General features: G+C 35.8%; 10 protein-coding genes across 10 annotated transcripts; 7 read left to right on the top strand and 3 right to left on the bottom strand. All coding sequences in view use genetic code 12, as the record gives it.

The window, feature by feature from the left end:
- Nucleotides 1-1,435: 1,435 nt before the first annotated feature.
- On the top strand, nt 1,436-2,737 carry PZF1 (Pzf1p; the record flags this gene model as incomplete). The annotated part of the gene is made up of 1 exon (XM_007374791.1): nt 1,436-2,737. One exon carries the CDS (start codon nt 1,436-1,438, stop codon nt 2,735-2,737), a length of 1,302 nt encoding a protein of 433 aa, XP_007374853.1.
- A 55-nt stretch (nt 2,738-2,792) lies between these two features.
- Nucleotides 2,793-7,757, bottom strand: SPAPADRAFT_50228 (uncharacterized protein; the record flags this gene model as incomplete). The annotated part of the gene is made up of 1 exon (XM_007374790.1): nt 2,793-7,757. One exon carries the CDS (start codon nt 7,755-7,757, stop codon nt 2,793-2,795), a length of 4,965 nt encoding a protein of 1,654 aa, XP_007374852.1.
- Nucleotides 7,758-9,030: 1,273 nt separating this feature from the next.
- Nucleotides 9,031-10,562, top strand: SPAPADRAFT_60675 (glucose N-acetyltransferase; the record flags this gene model as incomplete). Its single annotated transcript, XM_007374789.1, has 1 exon — nt 9,031-10,562. One exon carries the CDS (start codon nt 9,049-9,051, stop codon nt 10,510-10,512), a length of 1,464 nt encoding a protein of 487 aa, XP_007374851.1.
- A 160-nt stretch (nt 10,563-10,722) lies between these two features.
- On the top strand, nt 10,723-12,055 carry SPAPADRAFT_60671 (uncharacterized protein; the record flags this gene model as incomplete). Its single annotated transcript, XM_007374788.1, has 1 exon — nt 10,723-12,055. The coding sequence occupies one exon, from the start codon at nt 10,979-10,981 to the stop codon at nt 11,810-11,812; it is 834 nt and encodes a 277-aa protein (XP_007374850.1).
- A 220-nt stretch (nt 12,056-12,275) lies between these two features.
- On the top strand, nt 12,276-13,449 carry RHO3 (Rho family GTPase; the record flags this gene model as incomplete). Its single annotated transcript, XM_007374787.1, has 2 exons — nt 12,276-12,706; nt 12,768-13,449. 2 exons carry the CDS (start codon nt 12,676-12,678, stop codon nt 13,412-13,414), a joined length of 678 nt encoding a protein of 225 aa, XP_007374849.1.
- Nucleotides 13,450-13,465: 16 nt separating this feature from the next.
- On the bottom strand, nt 13,466-13,975 carry SPAPADRAFT_60668 (uncharacterized protein; the record flags this gene model as incomplete). The annotated part of the gene is made up of 1 exon (XM_007374786.1): nt 13,466-13,975. One exon carries the CDS (start codon nt 13,947-13,949, stop codon nt 13,503-13,505), a length of 447 nt encoding a protein of 148 aa, XP_007374848.1.
- A 737-nt stretch (nt 13,976-14,712) lies between these two features.
- Nucleotides 14,713-18,042, bottom strand: SPAPADRAFT_71186 (uncharacterized protein; the record flags this gene model as incomplete). The annotated part of the gene is made up of 2 exons (XM_007374783.1): nt 14,713-16,327; nt 16,823-18,042. 2 exons carry the CDS (start codon nt 16,908-16,910, stop codon nt 15,639-15,641), a joined length of 777 nt encoding a protein of 258 aa, XP_007374845.1.
- On the top strand, nt 14,728-16,532 carry MRPL10 (mitochondrial 54S ribosomal protein uL15m; the record flags this gene model as incomplete). The annotated part of the gene is made up of 1 exon (XM_007374785.1): nt 14,728-16,532. One exon carries the CDS (start codon nt 14,749-14,751, stop codon nt 15,589-15,591), a length of 843 nt encoding a protein of 280 aa, XP_007374847.1.
- On the top strand, nt 16,706-18,038 carry CKA2 (casein kinase 2 catalytic subunit; the record flags this gene model as incomplete). Its single annotated transcript, XM_007374784.1, has 1 exon — nt 16,706-18,038. The coding sequence occupies one exon, from the start codon at nt 17,028-17,030 to the stop codon at nt 18,009-18,011; it is 984 nt and encodes a 327-aa protein (XP_007374846.1).
- Nucleotides 18,043-18,236: 194 nt separating the features above from the next.
- SPAPADRAFT_60664 (uncharacterized protein) lies at nt 18,237-18,853 on the top strand (the record flags this gene model as incomplete). The annotated part of the gene is made up of 1 exon (XM_007374782.1): nt 18,237-18,853. The coding sequence occupies one exon, from the start codon at nt 18,255-18,257 to the stop codon at nt 18,696-18,698; it is 444 nt and encodes a 147-aa protein (XP_007374844.1).
- Between the last annotated feature and the right edge of the window lie 1,310 nt (nt 18,854-20,163).

Below are 20,163 nucleotides of genomic sequence, written 5' to 3'. Positions count from 1 at the left end.
TTTCGTCTAGGAATTGACGGAGATCCGGGTCCGCAGCAAAGAAGTATTAAATGCCGCACATGACCCTTTTTTTTCTGTGGTATGGCTTACCTCGGCCTTAGTCAGCCATGCGTTCTATTGATATCTTCAACTAACCACACTAATATGGTTACTGTATCTTTTGTTAACAACAATGTAAAAGGTCTATATTTTTATAAATCAAGCAGATGGATCATGGCTCATAGTACCGGGATTTGATTTAGCGGTCGCGCGCGCAGAAATCAAACCTTCATACTGCCTATTTTGTGTCTACTCCGCTAATTTGTTTCTTGGTCCTTCGTATAAACAAACAGAGCTTTAAATCGTATGTGATTTGTGAAGGTTCAATCACTATCACACTCTGTTATTCACTTCTTGAGTAATTCATAGGCGATGAGATTTATTTGCAATAAAATTGGGCAAAATAATTCTTTTTTTTTGCAATCAATGTTGAAAAAAGAAACACCCATAATATTGACTTAAAAAGAATCCCTGTGTGCCATCAGAATTGCCAGATAACTATCAAAACTAGAACTATATTGGTCCTTTGATAGTTCTATATGAAATTTTTCCAAAAAAAAAATTATTTCATGGTGCAAAAAAAGAGCTTCCCCACCAGGAGTCGAACCTGGAATCTTCTGGTTCCAGAAGTGGTTACAAAATCGTAGCCAGACGCCTTGACCATTGGGCCATGAGGAACGAAGCTTCGCATTATTTTTTCTCTTGGTTTAACTAGTGAAGTAATATATTGTCCATGTGACCAAGATATAAATACTCAATTATAATAGTTATATATCAGTTCCCCTCTCTAGAAATTGATTTGGGATATAGTATTACAAGTTTAGGACATTTAATGAGTCCTTTTATGATGTTGTGTTGACACATTCACTGAAAATTTTTAGCTCATAATTTTTCAAATTTTTGTAACAAGCATTGAAAACAAAGACCAAGAATATTAAACAACTCTATTATATGTGTGCTCAATTATCTTGAGAGGTCTTTTTTGTTCTAATTAGAATATATTTATGGTTGAAAACATATGAACAGTTAAATGTTCTGGTTTAAATACTCGCATATAGCATTTCCCTCAGATACAATACAGATGTTTTTTAGTTTGGTCAGATTAGCTTGCAATTATGTCCCAAAACCTTAAGTTCATTGTAGAAAAGCGTCTTTGTGTATCTATTTCAATTTATTAACCAAAAACCCACTGTTAGATAACAGTCCCGGTTTGTTATGTGGCTAGAATTTGGTACTTGCAATTTTTTTTTGCCACTTTTTAAATTAAAGGGGTTTTTGGGGGGAGGGCTTTAAATTTTCAAGAAAAAAAAGTCTCTGTTTTCTTTTTCATTTCGCGTACTCATCTTAGTTGAAAGATATTACTATGATTATCCAAGAATCCTCCACCACATAGCAAATGAGTGAACTAGATACGGTATCTCTATCGTCCCGAACGTCATCTTCTGGAGGGTCTCGGCCCAAGAAGTTTTTGTGCACTTTTGAAAACTGCGACAAAGCTTATAGCAAGCCATCTCTTCTTGAACAGCATATGAGATCACATACCAATGAACGACCGTTTAAATGTTCCCATGAAGATTGTGACAAGTCGTTTTTGAGAAAATCACATCTCGATGCTCATATGGTATCACATGCAACTGACAAACCATTCCACTGTTCTGTTTGTGGTAAGGGAGTCAATTCTCAACAACATTTAAGAAGACATGAAATCACCCACTCAAAATCGTTTACATGTACATATGAAGGGTGTTCAGAGGCATTTTACAAACATCAATCTTTGCGTCATCACATATTATCTGTCCATGAAAAAACCCTAACGTGTACTCATTGTAATAAATCTTTCCAGAGGCCCTACAAACTCGCTCAACATAATCTCAAGCACCATGGTGACTCTCCGGCATATCAATGTGATCATGCGGGCTGTTTTTCCAACTTTAAGACTTGGTCAGCATTGCAGTTTCATGTCAAGCAGGAACATCCCAAATTGAAATGTTCTATATGTGGAAAGGGATGTGTTGGGAGGAAAGGGCTTAGATCGCACATGCTAAGTCATGACGAACAGAAAATGCTTAAACTTTGGCAGTGTACATATTGTGATATAGGTAAATTCCCTCGAAAAGCTGAATTGGTTAATCATTATAATGATTTTCATGATGGTAATATTCCAGAAAATCTCTTGAAACGGAGTGAATTGATGCGACTTGAACAGTTATTGAATAGCAGTGATCCACTTTCTGCAAATTCAAAAGATCTCAAAAATTATAAAATAGTTTCTTCTGATGAAGATAGCGATGAAGATAACGATGTTGCTGTTGACGCCCGGTCGGACACAACTATGTCGCAACGTTCTATGAACTCGTTGAGTAAAGATTTAAGTAAAGGAAGATCTTCAATAATTGGTCTTATTCTGAATAATTTTGTCTCAAAGAAGATTAAATGTCCCAAGGGTAACTGTGGACGTATGTTTTCAAGAGAATATGATCTTGACCGACACTTGAAGTGGCATGAAGAAAATTTGAGTAAAATTGAAGCTTTCTTGGATAACCTAAATAATGAAACGGCAGACTTGGATGAGCAACCTCCTTTGAAAAAGACCAAACCAAACCAGGGTATTAACCTAATAGATGACCACAGCGATGATGATTTAGATACATTAAGCCACCAGGAACTTCAACTAGTGGCTGAATTTACGGAAGATTAAATTGATAAATAATTTTAGGTACTTTAATAGAATTTATACTTATAAAAAAAATTATTTAATATCTAGATTTCTTATCGTATCCTCTACCCCCATAACCATCTTGCTTTCTTTTATTGTCGTATCTACCTCCTTGTCTGGAGTCTTTGCCGTCATGGTTCCTGTTATTATAGCTATCGCTTCTGCCATACGATTCTCTTCCGTTCCTGAATTGACCAGAATTGTAAGTTTCATTACGTTTGGTACTAACAGGGGGTGGAGGAGGAGGAGGAGGTGGTGGTGGTGGTGGTGGAAGTGGGGTTGTTGCAGCAGTTAGTCCACTTGCAGAAGAAGCTGCGGCATTTGATCCTGTTGAAGAAGATCCTGATGCTCTGTTATAGTTTGATTGCGGTTGACGTTGGTTGTTGTAGGTATGATGGTGTCTAGGTGTACCTCTTCCACCCCTTGAATCGCTAAATCGACTCACTGGTGCAGATGGTGCTGCTGATCTAGTCTTTAAAGTATCTTGAGGAGGCAATGGAACACGCGAATGTGTATGAGATTCCTGTTGTGGAGCACTCGATTGCAAACGAATTGATTGTTGTGGAGGCAATGGTGCCCGCTTCTTGGTTTGAGATTCTTCTTGATCAGTATATCCTTCAGTTTTGACTGTGGATGCGGTCTGTGGTTGAGACTTGTCTTGTTGTTCACTCGTGCTCTCCTTGGATGTCCTTTGTTGAAATTCTCGTTTAACTTGGGATAACCTTGATTTCAAATCTCCACCAGTTGCCCGGGTTTCATCTTGGGATTTCTCAGGTGGGTTCACCGAATCAGACTGTTGGCTTGATGGTCCTGTTGGGGCAGATCCACGTTGGAAGTCCCTGCTTTTAGCTCTTCCGCTATCTTTCCTGGGTATAATAAGATCATCTTCTTGAGGATTCTTCTTGGTAGATTGGGAATCTTTGCTCTCTTCTTCTTTTTCAATCTTGGAAATTTCTGGTTGTGCATCTTTATGGTCACCTGAACTCTTCCTATCCTCACTTTCATTCTTATTAACCTTGGATTCAACATCGGATTCCTTTTCAGCAGCTTCGACACTCATTTCTTTTGGTGTTGGTGCGTACCTAGAATAATTATCATAACGGCCTCTTGACGAACTTGCAGCACCCCTTGTATCAGGTCTAGATGATGATTTTTGGGAGTCATAATTAATTGCTGAGGTCCGTTTCTTTAATTCTTCTTCTTTGGCCAATTTCTCCTCTTCTTTCTTCAATTCAAGCAACCTTCTCTTTTCTTCCAACTTCTTTTCTATTTCTTTCCTTTGAGCTTCTTGTTTTTCCTTAATCAATTTCTCCTTTTCTTCTTCCGACATTGGAATGAATTCCCAAATCTTTAACCATGTCTTAGCTCGGGATTTAACATGACCAACTAAAGCACCAGATGATAACTTCAAATCTTCTCTTTCTTCAGTCAAAGAAATCTTTTCAATTATACGTACAACTCTTTCACAATGATCCTCAACTGTTGGATAGACTCCCAATAAGTTCTTCAAGAATGTAATGGCATTTCTACGTGACATATATTCAGTAACACCCAAAGATGCCTCAATTTCTTCTAAAATGGTAGTATGATATCCATAAAGAAGTACTCTGAAATCGTCAAATGAAATAACGTCACCAGCGGCATCCAAAAGATCTTCATTTTCTTGAAATCTATTTTCTTTAGTCCATCCTTGCAAAGTTCTTAAAACGTCAGCAAAGAACAACCCCAAGTTTTCAGCCTCTGTTGGTGTCAATGTGAACAAAGTACCAAACAATATCTTATTTTTGGTAAGTTGATCCAATAATGCAATCAAAGAATAATTTTCCGTTTTCAATTCATGTAACTTGAATATGAATCTTGCTACAAAGACGGCGTCAAAGGATGAGTGAATACATCTCGGTAATACACAACATTGAAGGAATTGTTCAATTTGAATTGCCGTCTTTCCAGGATCATCCGATAAAAACCAACTAGCACATTCAGCTTGTAATTTTGCTGTGATTAACTTATCGTGCTCATAATGCGCGTTCATTTCTGATGGAAGGACTTTAATGTATTGTTCATTCTCATATAATTCTTTTCTTTGTCTATCAATCGTAGCTCTGGCGACATCTTTATCTCTAGAATTCATAGCAATTGACTCTCTCAAGCTCCTGATATTAGATTCTAACTTCGAAGTTTCAGTTTCATAGAGGGATCTTGAATAGTTCACATCCTTCAACGATAATTGCCAGAAACAAACCACTAATCCGGGAGACAAATATTCAAGAGAATTTTTAGGAATTAAATCAGCAATTTGATCCTTGATTGTTTCTAATGATGAAGAAAAAGTCTCATCATCATTCGACAATGTCTTTGATATGGTTGGGCGCCATAGTTCAAAAGCCCATTCCATAGGAACTCCATATTTAGTGTATAATTCATCTAAAGGTAACAATTTGTCTTTTATTTCTTCAGAGTCTCCAAAGAATCCCACAAGAGTATTAAACAACCTTATTACCGTGGTTAAATCGTCACTTCTGCTTGCCAAAACCTTTAAATGGATCTTATCACTTTCATAAATCACTTCATTGGTAATGTGAACAAGTAATACTAAAAGCTCATTAATAGCATCTAATTCCAAGAAGCACCTGACAAGATGTTTTCCTGATGCAAAACGTTCATATCTCAAGTCATCGATTGTACGATAGACAATCTTCTGTAATGATTCACCACAGTTGATCATATCAATTTGGTGTAAAGTTAAATTTGTAATCAACTGAATACCACCCATAGATATAAACATTTCTTTCAAAACCAACAACCCGATTGTGTCACCAGAATGAAATGATTTCAATAAGAATGACAATATAGTTTTTATATCAATGGCTCTTGGATATCTCTGACAGATTTTACCAATGAATGATGCTAATGATTGGATCCATTGACGTTCAACCATACCATCGTCGTGGGTAGTGTTTCTGCCGGCGGCAGTTAATCTCATCAAAATAGCAACAGTCAAGTTATCCCAACCATAACTACTGAAATATCTTGCAGTTTCCACAACTAATGTATTCAAATTATCATAACTTTCAATTTGTTGTAAAATGGTTAATAAGCATGGCAATGGGTTGGAAAAACTGATTTTAGCTAATCTTCTCATCATTGGACGGACATTTTCCTTGGACAACCTCTTTAAAACGTCTTTAGTTGACTTTTCAGCTTTGTTATACGCCATTTTAATCAATGGGTTGTTCTTGGCTAACACCAGGTATAACTCACCATATACACTGAACCTATCTTCTATAGGATACAACGACAATATAGCATAGGCTTTATCAATTGCAATTGAGTTTTCTTCAATTACACACATGGCCGGAAAGATGAAGTTTCTGAAATAATGAAACCATTCCACTTTTCGTGCTTCATCAGAAATGTTGTTCTTTAAATCCCAGAGCACAATCTCACAAACTTTTATAAATGCCTGGGTGTTTTGTGCAAGATTCACTCCGTTAAACTTAAGAAATTCCTTAGAAACGGTAATAAACGATTCAATATCATTAATTATTGGAAGTTTTGTATTCCATGCTTCATAGAAATAGTGAAATTTCTTGTGATAATAACTTTTTAAAGTTGGTTTGAATGTAAGTAAATTTGTGGTGGTAGCTGCTTCATAATAAACGCCATTATGTGGTCTAACAAAAGCAATCTGTTTGGGTTCTTGTAAACCTTGTAAATCTTCGGAGGAAAAGACACGAACTTGCTCATACAAAGGTTGAATCAAAGCATCAAACAATCTATTCAATAAAACTGGTATTTCTGGATCAATTTGGGCCAAAAAGGGATATTTTGTGAGGAGGAATAAAGATGGCATATAAAGACCATTACTTAAGAATGTTTTCAAAAATTGAAATTTATAATTCGTAACTAACTTCTCTTCAATTGACTTTTTTGGTTTAGTTTCAGATTTTGTAGATTTTTGGTCTCCCTTTCCACCGTTTTGGTCTCGACCTTCATCTTCATCGTCAGCTAATGGTGCAGCTAGGGCAAGAGCATTTGCTCCTGCTTTTGACACTTCTTCCTCGAGTCTCTTTTGGTAATCCTTTTCTAACTCATTCATTGCTTCTTCATTAGGAGACATGTATTTATACATGCTACCAAAACTGATGAACCCTTCTTTTATTAAGCAAGTTATCAAAATCTTGAACCCTTCGGGTAATTCGTGTCCAGCTGGTAGTTTCATTAATCTTAAACCTAAAACTTTGGCTCCATTCTCATTTCCTCCCTTGGATAAGGTCAGAATTGATGTGTTGTCGCTTTCTACTGAAGGCCACCATCGTGATTTTCTTATCAACTGTAATGCCTCTGATACCTTGGGAACAAATACCGAATCAAATATATGGAGTAATAAGTCAAGGCATCTATTTGGATCCAAACTGTAATGACCAATTAATTTTTCTATAATTTGAAGAGCATAATCTATTTTGAACTCAGTGCCATCATTCCTAAATATTGTATATATTTCCACAAAAAATTTGGCATATCCTTCAGTTTCTTCGTGTAACAAATTGAACTTCTTTTGGGTGTAAAACTCATCCCTGATTCTACTATTCAATGCCTTGGTGTAAACGGCTTTTGGAACTATTTCCAGTTCCTTGAGGAAATCTGAGCCTATATGTAAAGCAAGTGTTTCTGGTTTAATCACGTTCTCTTTTCTACTAATCAAGACCAATAGTTTTTGGAGGTTTTCAGTAGCAGGAAATGCATTCAAAACTTGACAGAATATTCTTGCGAGCTCATCATTAGTGATTGATTGCAGTAAAAACTGGACAATATGCTCTAATTCCAATTTATTGTCTTCAAATGAAAGAATCAATTCGGTAAATAACAATGCAACTGCATCTTCACTATCTTGGTTGGATTCTTCATACGATTCCAATACTTCCATCAAAGGTTCTATGCCACCTTCTTGGAATTCATTGATTGTTTCATCAGTGAAGTATGTAGACAATTCGCCACTCATCAGTACCCGTTTTAGTATTAAGGGTTGGTGGTTTAGATTTGATTCACTAGCAACCACTTCCTATCGAATGTTCATTTCTTTGGCTGTTGGAAAAAACCATTGACTGACAACATTTAAAGAAAAAGAGGTCACGTGATTTTGTGGTTGCAATTATTGATCAACACATTAACCACGTTCATTTGAAACCTTAAACGTCATGAGTAAGATATTATACAGTGGCTAGAATTATAAAATAACTAACATTGGGCTAAATTTCAATATGGGTAGCAACAATTGAATGCCATTAATTAATTCACCTGGATAAATTAGCCGTATATATGTATATATACAGCTGGTGAGAAGACAGTTATGAATTAGCAACTTAGGTCAGCTCAAATTCAAAACAATAGACTTATCTGATAAATAAATGGTGACACCTGTTTGTAATGTTTTGTTTACGAATTTCAAGATGTTCCAGTTTGATCAAACTTCTCCCAGAGACTAGGGTAATTTTGTTGCAAAATTATGGAGAATCTCAAAAAGAATAAATTCCTTCTTATGAACCCAAAACAAATAAATCAACTTACTTTCAAAATGGAATCATAGATAAGTACTATATAAATATATTTTCCTTATTGACTAACCACTGTATTGCAACAATATTGAATCATTCACAAATATCAGTTGTGAGTGATCTAGTGCTAGGCCTCTTTAAACACATAATTTTCCTTGAAAAAAAGCGTCCGAGATAGTTTAGTGGCTAGAATTACCGTTTGTCGCATGGTAGACCGGGGTTCAATTCCCCGTCTCGGAGCATTTCCCTAAGCGCAAATGGTTTAGTGGTAAAATCCAACGTTGCCATCGTTGGGCCCCCGGTTCGATTCCGGGTTTGCGCATTCTTTTTTGGATATTAAAACTACCTTATATCTAGTAAGCAAAGGTTGTTAAATCTTTTAGGAGGGTAGGTTTGATTATAGTTTTGCCGTTATTTCATTTCACTGTTCGATGTGCGGATTAATTTTTCTGTTGCTAATAGCCGAGCCAAGTTTTGTTGATGTCGATACAAGTACTAGTTTGCCAAGGAATCAGTAACCTGGGCAATATTACGTAGATTAAAGTTTGCCAGGTTTTTAAGGGGGGGGGCATCCCTACTCCCCTTAGATGTAGTTCAATGCTAAAGAAAGCACCAGCGCTAATATCTTACTGCGGCAAATTGTTCCGCACTTGATCATTTGCGACCAGACATCGAAAAAAAAATCTAAAATCGGAGTTTGTGGGCATTGAACTAAAAATCAAGAACCCATCAATCACGATGGATACGTTCAAAGACAAACCTACACAGAGACCAGTATCACCATGGTGGAAGCTGTTTAAACGCAATTGGGAATATAAAGTTGCATTTTTCATAGGGATATATTTTCTTATTTCTCATGTCATACTAGAAACTACCGATCATACTCGAGAACGTGGTTTGAATAACCACCTTCGTGTGCTCCCACAAGAAGTCATTGAACATTACGATGCAACCAGAGAATTTGATAATGCTGATTTCAATGTTGAGAAGTTTGCATATGTACAATATGCTACAAATTATGATTATTTAAACTTGGCAATTCTTAATTTCATTCACTTAAGAAAATCAGGAACCAAGATCCCTAACTTGGTGATTATATACGACCAAATCCTTCAATTTGTGGCTTCAGATAAATGGAGTGATTTGTACCAAATTGCAAATTATTACAAGATTAAAGTCAAGTCAGCGCGATTGCTAGTGGCAAGTTATAGTGACACTTCAAGCTGGGCAGCTTCGTTTACAAAATTTCATATTTTCAATCTTGAAGAATATGAGAGAATTGTCTATTTTGATTCTGATTCCATGTTTGTTAATGTTCCTAAGTCTGGTGATATCGACTTTAACACACTTAATAACACATATTCCAATATCGATGAGTTATTTAAATTGCCCCGGGAAATATCGTTTGCCTTGCCCCAGGCATATTGGTTAAACAATGTGGTTGAAGGAAAAGGACAATTGAAAGCTAAGAAGAAAATAGAAATCCCTGATAAGAGAAGACATAATCTTCGAATGAAGAAACTCGTCAACGATATAAAGAGATGCGGTGATCCTAGTCGAGAATTTGAATTGTTACCTCAGTTGTTGTATGAACAACATAAGTTTGACAATTTTGACAATTTCTTTGCTAATCATGTTATGGTGATCACACCATCGAAGGCAACATTTAAAAGGTTAATGAAATACGTGCATAATCCTTGGTATTGGAGTTTCACTAATAGAGCCAATGTCAAGAAAGGCAGTGATTACGACATGGAAATCCTCAATAAGTTTATTGATAACGAATTGAGAAAAAACAAGCACGATTATAAGTTTGCGATTTTACCACATCGTGTTTATGGAGTTTTAACCGGTGAATTCAGAGAAGAATGGCATGAACGATTTGTTGTAGAGCCTCAATATCTTCCATTTATTAAAAAGAAGTCTAATAAAGGATGGGAACCCATGGAAATATTCAGAAGTCTTAAGATGATACATTTTTCCGATAGTCCGATCCCTAAACCTTGGGAAGATGAAAATAACTACGACCCATACAATACTAAAAAGATATTCTGTAAGGATGGAGATATGGAACAATACAATGAACAGTTTCCCTCGGAATTCAAGCCACGATTAGTAGAAGATTGTGCTAGTGTTGACATTTGGAACTGGTTTAGAAAAGAGTACTTTAAACAAAGACAAGGGTTTTGGTTTTCCGATTAAATAGCATTTAGTAGTTAAGAATAAACTTTTGAAACCGGTCATAACGGACGTTAGATGTGCAATTATGCCTCGCTGCAATGCGACGCGCCTTAAGTTTCTAAATTTAGGTTGCTGCCTAGTAAAGGAAAAAAAAATTAAAAAATATGAAACACCGAGAAAAAAAAAATCCTTCCTAAAGCAAAAAATTAGTTACCACATTACATTGGTAGTATCAACAGAATACCACTGATATACATTCCACTCTATTCGAAACAAGTCGCTTTTTCCACTACATCCATCAACTAAAGTGCCAGAAAGCTTAAAAAGATCACATCTATTTGGATATACCCTGACCGCTATTCGGATTATTGACACCACGCACAACCGCCTAAGGAGATCAACAATTGACCATTTTGAAAAAGTTTGTTTCATCGCTCATTTTAAGTGTACATTTGCATAAAAAAGTTTGATTATATCACTAGAAACCATGTCTGAACCTACTGTAACCGTTTGGGAGGCCGTTGCCACTGGGCTCGTACAACGAGATGATATGCCTAAAGTGCAGGATATGCCATCCTTGGTAAATCAAAACAGTTTCACAACCCCAGCAATCTCTATTCCATTAAGCAGTAATAATCCTTTCATAATAAGACAGAACAATCCTACAGGTACCGTGTTTATTGCAGTGGGGGCTATTGTTGGTGCTATCTTGTTGGGTTTTATGTTGTACCATTTGATTGTTTCTATTACCGCATCTAGATTAGCCAAGAGAACCAGGGCTTCTGATAGACAAATGTACGAAAAATACGAAAGCAATAATAACCAAGCTTACGGTGTTACTCCTACATCTACCCTTAACAACTTCAACACTGAATACCTGAACTCGGTATCCAAATTACCATTGTTGTCCAATACTAATAGAGCCATGTCTTCGTTTATCAACATTAATGGATCACAAGCTGGTGACGCTTCTACTATTTCTGAAGCCCAACATCAAGCAACTTCCAAACATGATTTGACTAAGATGTTTATTTCTCCAACAGCCGAAGTTATGCAACATAAGAGGGTAAGATCGTCGTTCAATCCTTCATTAACTCATTTACCATTCGGAGCTTCCAATACCAATTTGACCAACACTAGACACTCACAAATTCCTAGCTTATACATAAACAATAACAACAGTGACTACTCTGTTAGTCAACAGGATTCTGAAGCAAATGCTTCTAGCCAAACTGCTGCTGCTTTGACTCAACAAACTGGAAGAGCTAACAGAAGAGCACTTCCTTCTATGTACCTTGAGGATTTGATTGACAAAGAATAGATTATTTTTTATAGTTAGATTGTTCCATAGTGTTTGAACATAGAGAATTGTTTTTTTTTGGTATATATTGTCTGTAGTGTGTTGCAAACACGATTAAGTAATCAGTATGAACTAGTACAGTCGTCATAGTGTCAATTGTGTGGAAATCAGTATACTTCAATACGTACGTACTTACCTCATAAGCAGCATAGCCACCTCGCTAATCATACAGATTGCTGATAAAAGCGCCACTAAATCAAGGTTGAAAAAACAACAAACAAGAAATTTCTATTGTTCGTCTACCGCCGTATTTCCTTAGTTGGGCAACAGCTTTTTTTTTTGTCCCTCTCCACCGCGACCTCGCCCAAATTTCCGCGATCTGGCTAAAAGTCCACACTACGAGAGTAGGAAAAAAAAACGATTGTCTCAGCACAGACCGAAACGAACAAGAAAAAAAAAAAGAAATCTGTAAACAACAGAAATCAACTTCGTCACTGACAATCGTCTTATCAGGTACTTTTTATTTCCTTGCAACGATTTATCCAATCCTTCCAACTTATACAACCATCGCATCTTGGAAGATATACTTGATTCGTTTTTTTGTTCTTTCCACTTTAGACTAATACATTTGTGATAGATCCAAAACACCACCAAGCCTTGGGTAAATTATTCAAATTTACAACCGACTGAACTATACCCCAAAAAAGACAATAGAAAACTATAGATCCTCTAGACGACTATTGCTATCAGTTTTATATTTGTGACTTTGACTTTATAACGGAATAACTGCCGAAATCCAAACGATCTAATTATAAAATCTACCACATATACACATACTACGCCCTTTTTTCGTTGCGATTACCTAAATTATAAAAACAATCAATATGGGACTTTGCGGTGGTTCACAAAAGACAAGTAAGTAATTATTTTCATGAGAATCTTATCATTGGTAACAATTGTACTAACTCATTTCTAGTTCAACGTAAAATTGTCATTCTAGGAGATGGTGCCTGTGGTAAGACATCACTTTTGAATGTCTTCACTAGAGGTTACTTTCCACAAGTTTACGAACCTACAGTTTTTGAAAATTATGTGCATGATATCTTTATCGATGGACAGTCGGTGCAATTATCATTATGGGATACTGCTGGACAAGAAGAATTTGACAGATTACGATCTCTTTCTTACTCAGACACCCATTGTATAATGTTGTGTTTTTCTGTGGATTCACCTGATTCTCTTGAAAACGTACAATCCAAGTGGGTAGGAGAAATCGCTGATCATTGTGAAGGTGTCAAGTTAGTCTTGGTTGCCTTGAAGTGTGATTTAAGGAATAACGAAGACTCGGAGGATTTCCGTGCCAGTACTGCTTATAATACCCATTCATCCAACCCATATGGAAACAATTCAAACATATATCAACAACAAAAAAGATCAATTTCTTATGACGAAGGGTTGGCTGTTGCAAAAAGAATTGGAGCATTAAGATATTTGGAATGTTCGGCGAAAAAGAATCGAGGTGTTAATGAAGCATTTTCTGAAGCAGCCAGATGTGCCCTTAATGCAAAACCAAAGGGAGCCAATGATAATGAACCTGACAAGAAAGGCTGTGTTGTTATGTAGAGCCATATAAATATGAATTAGACTTATATCCTTTACTTTAACTTTTTGGTTGTAGATAACTTTCGTATATTACTCTATGTACAAATGATTACTTTCTAAACGGATTGCTTAATAATTCCTTACGTTGATCCCAAATATCCTCGGAACTACCGGCGGCCTTGTCTTCAAGGACCCTCTTTCTGAAAAACTCTTGGATTTTAAGTCTAGTGTTCAACTCCTTTTCAGTCAACTGATCGTCTGGTTTATTATTATCAGTGAAGCCACCATGCTTCACAGCAAACCAAAACTTTTCACGCTGTCGTTCACACACATCATAAGTTCCATATCTGTAATAATGTCTTAATTGACCACCAAGCGCGAAACATTCCAATACCTCATCTAATGCCGTGGTGACTTTAACGGTGCTGGGATAATCAAGGGTCTTGTCATCGTGAATGGCCTTGGTTAATGTCTTACGTCTTTGTTGTATTTCTTCTGGAGAGTCTTGGAACAACTTCCATACTTCTTCAAGCTCCTTGTCGTTATTATCGCTCATTTTATTTGATAAAAAGATATAAGTTTAACACTCTTCTTCTCTCAAATTAATTTTTAAAAAAAAATTAGACTAATCAATCTATCAATTGAAAAAAAAATAAGTGGAATGAAATTGAATGCCTTCAGCCAGATTCGAACTGACGATCTCCTCATTACTAGTGAGGTGCCTTACCAACTTGGCCATAAAGGCTTTTCTTGCTTCAAAAGTTTTTCAAATTGAGTGCGGATAATATTTAATCACGTGCATTTCGTATTTTCGGTTCTATCATATACTTACTAAATTTTAAATGCACGTGATTGGGCTCTCGGATTTGTTCACGTGATATAAGATTAAAGGATCTGGTTCTGGTTTCTATATTTATAAAAATGGTCTATATTAACAGTATACTAACTACAATATATCTAAATTAGCTTTTGGCTTTTTTAAAATCTTTTTTTGACTTTTGGTTGAGAGACCAGGTTGTTCCCATTTATGTGAATTTTTAACCAAATATTAGTAAAAATTTCCCTATTTTCAATGAAATTTGAAAATGTAGCTTAAAAGTAAATCTTTACAAAACACATCACCCAAGTAATTTTTATATATGGGACAAATCCCATAATCCATTTCAAATCCAATGAGATATATATATGGGTATCTCTTCAAGTTTGAAAGAACTCCAGTTTGGCTGCTAAATTCTCTACTGAAAAAAAAATCGCCCATTCACACGACCAAAGTTCTGAAAAAATCGAAGAAATTTTTTTCAATATAGATTGGACTCTCTGTAACACCATTACAAACATAGCAAACCAAATACAGAATGTTCAGCATAGGACAAAGCTCGATGCTGAAAGCAGCTTTCTTCAATGGAGCTAAATTTACCAATTTTGTTCGTGGAATAGCAAATTTGGGATTCTTACAACCAGCCGAAGGATCCACTGCTTATGTCAGACGTGTGGGTCGTGGTGCCTCGTCTGGAAGAGGTAAGACTTCCGGTAGAGGTCACAAGGGTCAGAAGGCCAGAGGTAGTGTTCCTGTATGGATGGAAGGTGGTCAAACTCCATATTTCAAGAGATTCCCAATGACTGGGTTCAACAGAGCACATAGAAAAATATATCATGAATTGAATTTGGAAAGAATTCAAACTTTCTGGGATAATGGAAGAATTCCATTGAAGGAAGGTGAAACTTTGACTATTAAGGTCATGAGAGATAGTGGATTAATTACCGGTAACTTAAAGGATGGTGTCAAGATTTTAGCCAACGGTAAGAATGATTACAATGTTCCTTTAAGTGTCGAGGCTTCTAAAGCATCTGATTCTGCTATCAAGATCATTGAAGGATTAAACCAAACCTTTACTTCTAGATACTTCACCAAGTTATCATTGAAGGCTCATGTTGACCCAGATTACTTTTTATTGAGAAAAGGATATGTTCCAATACCTGCTAGACCAACTCACAAAAGAGACATTAAATATTATTCCAATCCAGATAAAAGAGGTTATTTATTAAATGACAGATCATTGTTATTAGATCACATGGGTCGCCCCACTCATGCTAGAGTTGTTAAAAAGTCCAAGACCACATTCAAAGATCTCTTAGATGCTGCTTCTACATCCAGAATAGAATCCACCCAAAAGAGAGTTCGTCTTGCTGACCTTTAAATAGTTTTACTTGTAAATAAATATAAATACACATTCAAATAACAATGCTATATAACCGGGACTTCCACATCTACAAATAATTCTAAAAGGTTTTCCACAATAACTTGGATGTCGTTCAACCTTATGGGAGTCTTTTTCTGTGCACTCAGTTTGTTAAAATTGTAGTTGTATTTTCGAAGGGCAAACAACGCCGCCTTGTAGGTCATTTGATGTATTTCCTTGATAGTCAACTTGTCATTAAAGGATTCAACCATATTAGCTGAGAGTCCTCGCATTCTTAATCCAGAAAGAATAATTTTGTTAATGGCAGTATTGATTTGTTCTTGGGTAGTAAGGGTCAGTGAACTTGAACTTACATGCAGAGACTGACTAGTACTTACCAAGAAAGGGTTTGGTTTCAATTTCTTCTTTTCTAGTACTTTGTCAAAGATGATGGAAGACAGTGTACGTTTTGCTTTTGTTATTACATTTGAAGTTGTAGTCTCACTAATCAAGCTATCAAGTTTAGATATATTCCCGAGATTTAGTATCAATGCTTTAATTTGTTCCGATTGTCGTTCAAAGTAGAAAGCAAGGTAAATGTCGTGGGCTGCATGAACCAACAAACCCAATGTATCATTGTTGTCAAGTAGCGAAAACCTTAGTAAATGCTGCTTAAAATAGGTGTTAGTATTTAGATCATTTGAAAAGACAGCCAACGACTTTCCAAATAACAAATACAACGGTATGCGAGTAACTTTAATATAGTGTGGTGATTGAAATAATTGTGCAGTAGGAATCAACTTTGGTAACTCTTTTGCCACGGTAACATCGTCAGTCCATAGCTGAATATCGTCGATAGTGTGGCCAGATTGGCTTTGAAATCGGATAGTAGTAACTTGATTCATTCAAATACGCTATAAACCTTTGATAGAGACCATATTCTAGTGGTGAATCAGGTTGTTTTGACGTGTCATGAAAAACAGCTGTTGTTTGTGTCGCAAAAAAAAGCCAAGTGTCGCAACAAAACTGTGGAAGTGCAGCATCAAATTTTTGGACAGCAAAAAAAATTTGAAGTTTCTTTTTTTTCGTTGGTGCTGGATTCCCATGAAATGGGCTTACAGAAAAAAATGGCAGGTTAAAGTTATCTCTTATCGATAACACTACACAAGCGTTTTCAAGACAAGTGGGTAGTTCTTTTGGAGTAACCGACACTTCCTTAAGTAACTAGATATAGGATTCATAGTCTCACCTGTGATTAAAAACTCAACGTCCTGTGGTTTGACCATACTCCCGCACTCCCACCAGATAAGACCAACATTTATTTTACGCCTTGTCATCTTAGAGAATAATATCGACAAAAACAAATAATTACTTGTTCAAATCCAAATAGTTCGTTGGATACTCATTGTTATAGCTAGATATAAAAACAAGTTCCAGTTTTCTTTTTTTGCATCATGATTAGTACCCGTGTATATTCTACGGCCAGAGTTTATGCCGATGTCAATGCCAACAAGCCACAAGAATATTGGGATTATGAAAACCACAAAATACATTGGGGGGATATTAGAAATTATGAAATCATCAGTAAAATAGGCAGAGGAAAGTATTCTGAAGTGTTTCAAGGTGTTAATGTTTTGAATGACGAGCCATGTGTTATCAAGGTATTAAAACCAGTCAAGTTGAAAAAGATTTATCGTGAAGTTAAAATATTACAAAATTTAACCGGAGGTCCTAATGTCATAGGTCTTCTTGATATTGTGAGAGATGAACAGTCCAAGATTCCTGCATTAATCTTTGAAAGAATTAGCAATGTTGACTTTAGAGTGTTGTATCCTAAGTTCACCATCAAAGACATTCAATATTACTTTACCCAATTATTAATTGCATTAGACTATTCTCATTCAATGGGGATAATTCACAGAGATGTTAAACCTCAAAATATTATGATTGACCCTCTATCCAAAAAGTTGAGATTAATTGATTGGGGATTGGCTGAATTTTACCATTCTGGTATGGATTATAACGTTAGAGTAGCATCAAGATACCACAAGGGACCAGAATTATTAATTAATTTACAACAATATGATTATTCACTTGATTTGTGGTCCGTCGGGTGTATGCTTGGAGCAATTATTTTCAAAAAGGAACCTTTATTTAGAGGAGACTCGAATAATGATCAATTGGTTCAAATTGCAAAAGTTTTAGGAACAGAAAATCTTATGAAATATGTACAAAAGTATGGATTAAAATTAAGCCTGGATTACGACGACATTTTGGGCAATTACCCTAGGAAACCTTGGAAATCGTTTATTAACAACGAGAATAGGCACTTGATTAGTGAAGAGGTGCTTGATTTAATTGATAAGTTGTTAACTTATGACCATCAATTGAGACCTACCGCTAAAGAAGCAATGGACCATCCATTCTTTAAGATATAGATACTTAATATACATTCTTAATGAGTAAACTTAAACCTAAGTTTGTAACAAACAAGACAGTGCTCAGTTGCTGCCTTGTTGTCCTCTCCCCTCTCCTTGCAAACTTTAATTCAAAGCGTAGCTTATGGCTAGTAGAAATGAATCCGCGCTACCATACGTATCTTCAATTTTAACCGCTGTATAAAGTCCAGAAAATTGAATCCTCGAAGTAATTCCGATGACCATAAAGCACAGATCACCACCATGTCTAGTGAATTAAAAATTGATGACCCATTAACGTCAAATGTGCGGCCAGCAACCGATTCATTAATCACAATTCGTATCATCAAATCATTCCCATATAGAAATGTCAAGAACTATATTATTAAAGACATTGATTTGAAATCAACTACCCCCAAGCAATTATTGGAAAATATCAAGAACGTGATAAATACCACTGGAGCATTAAGACCATACAGGAATATCGAATATGATTCTCTCAAAATTTATACCAAAGCCCACGGCACTAAATCTATGCATTTGGTTATCAATTTTGAAAATGATGAGGAATGGGTGTTGGTGAATAACGAAGTTAAGGGTGATTCTACATCTTTATGGGATTTAGGAATTCAAAATGAAACTGAGGTTAGCTTGTTCAATTGGAATGACTATGTTGCTTACAAAGCTAACCCTGAAGAAAAGTGGTAAGATGTGAAGTACAAAACATTTAGTGTAAATATTAAATCTATAGTAATATTTATAAAGCTACAAAAAAGTGAAAAATCACAGTTGAATGGTTTCTTCAAAGTAGAATTTATGTTGTTAAAGATATCTACCAACTAGCAAATACAAATTACTCCTTGTTATAGCCATGTTCTTTACTATGTACCTTCAGGCAAAGTTTCATTCACAAGCTGAAAATTATAAGCTGGAGGTCGTTCTATTAATATAGGGATTAAACCAAGATATGCTTTGTTTTCAACATAATTCCATGAAATCTTAGCATTAGACAACCAGTCTTGCATTGGTATTCTAATACCACACTGGTTATAAGTCAAGTGTTCATTTATCATTAGGCGTTGTTGAAGATTTGCAACATCTCTACTGTAATGATTATATCTAACTCCATGAAAATCAAATTGAAAGTGACCTTTAAACCTCTTAGTTCGTGAACACTCCTATCAAACTTCAAGAATTGTATTTCTGATTTCATAGCTGATAACTCCAGGGCACAGAAAGACAAACTACTATTGTTGCTTGTGGGTCATGGTAATGATGCCGTCTACCCCCTCCATTACCAAACACAGATAGTGTGCATCTGAATAGAATTTTTAACTATAGAATTATGTATTAACTGCTGCAGATTGTCAGCTGGTCTGGTATGTACAAGTTGTTGGACTTACAGCTTATATCATTTGTCATGCATCAAACCAAAAAGGGAGTAAAATGTTGATTAATTATAAAATACAACTGTAAACAAAAAAAGGAGGATTTAAACCTTTTTACACCCATTAATATAACCAGCCAATTCACATAAACTTACAGGTAATCCACCAGATATTTATGTTCCCAGCTTATTTAAACATGCACATATTGTGTGCAATATATCGCTTTGAAAAGAACGCTCAAATATCAAATTCGCCAAAGTGACTATAAGAATTGAAAATTGCCCAATTATACTTACTGCACAGTAGATTTTTCTTGTACAAGCTTCAGGTGATGGTTGAAGGTTTTGAAACTTCTCGCAATAAGGTATTAACTGGTAAGTAGCCTGCTTTAAATCGAATTGGCGAATACCGTTTCAAGCTGTATTCAATGTATATATTATAGAATTATTCAAGAAGAGAAACCAACTATATAGCATGGATATCCATCTGATCGTATGAAGCAACACAAAATTGGGTATTGGATTGGAAAGAACAATCATCTTGACGGGATCCGTTTTTTCTTGGTTGCAAATATTGTTAGCTGCAAATATGACACACAAAGGAAAAAAAAACAAGGCGTGTCTTACTATCATTGGCTAATTATAAACATATTAAACCACAACTAATAGTTAGCCTAAGAGTGTACTAATATATAATCAAAGCAGACGTGAAGCTCTCAATTCTTTTAGCGAAGAATTCCTCCATCCAGTTCAACTTTTAATGTTTTGAGAGATGAATGCTTGATA

The sequence above is a fragment of the Spathaspora passalidarum genome, assembly GCF_000223485.1.
Source record: "Spathaspora passalidarum NRRL Y-27907 unplaced genomic scaffold SPAPAscaffold_3, whole genome shotgun sequence".
NCBI classification, from domain to species: domain Eukaryota; kingdom Fungi; phylum Ascomycota; class Pichiomycetes; order Serinales; family Debaryomycetaceae; genus Spathaspora; species Spathaspora passalidarum.
Note: the sequence above shows the minus strand (reverse complement) of the source record. Positions and strands in the feature narration are given on the sequence as shown.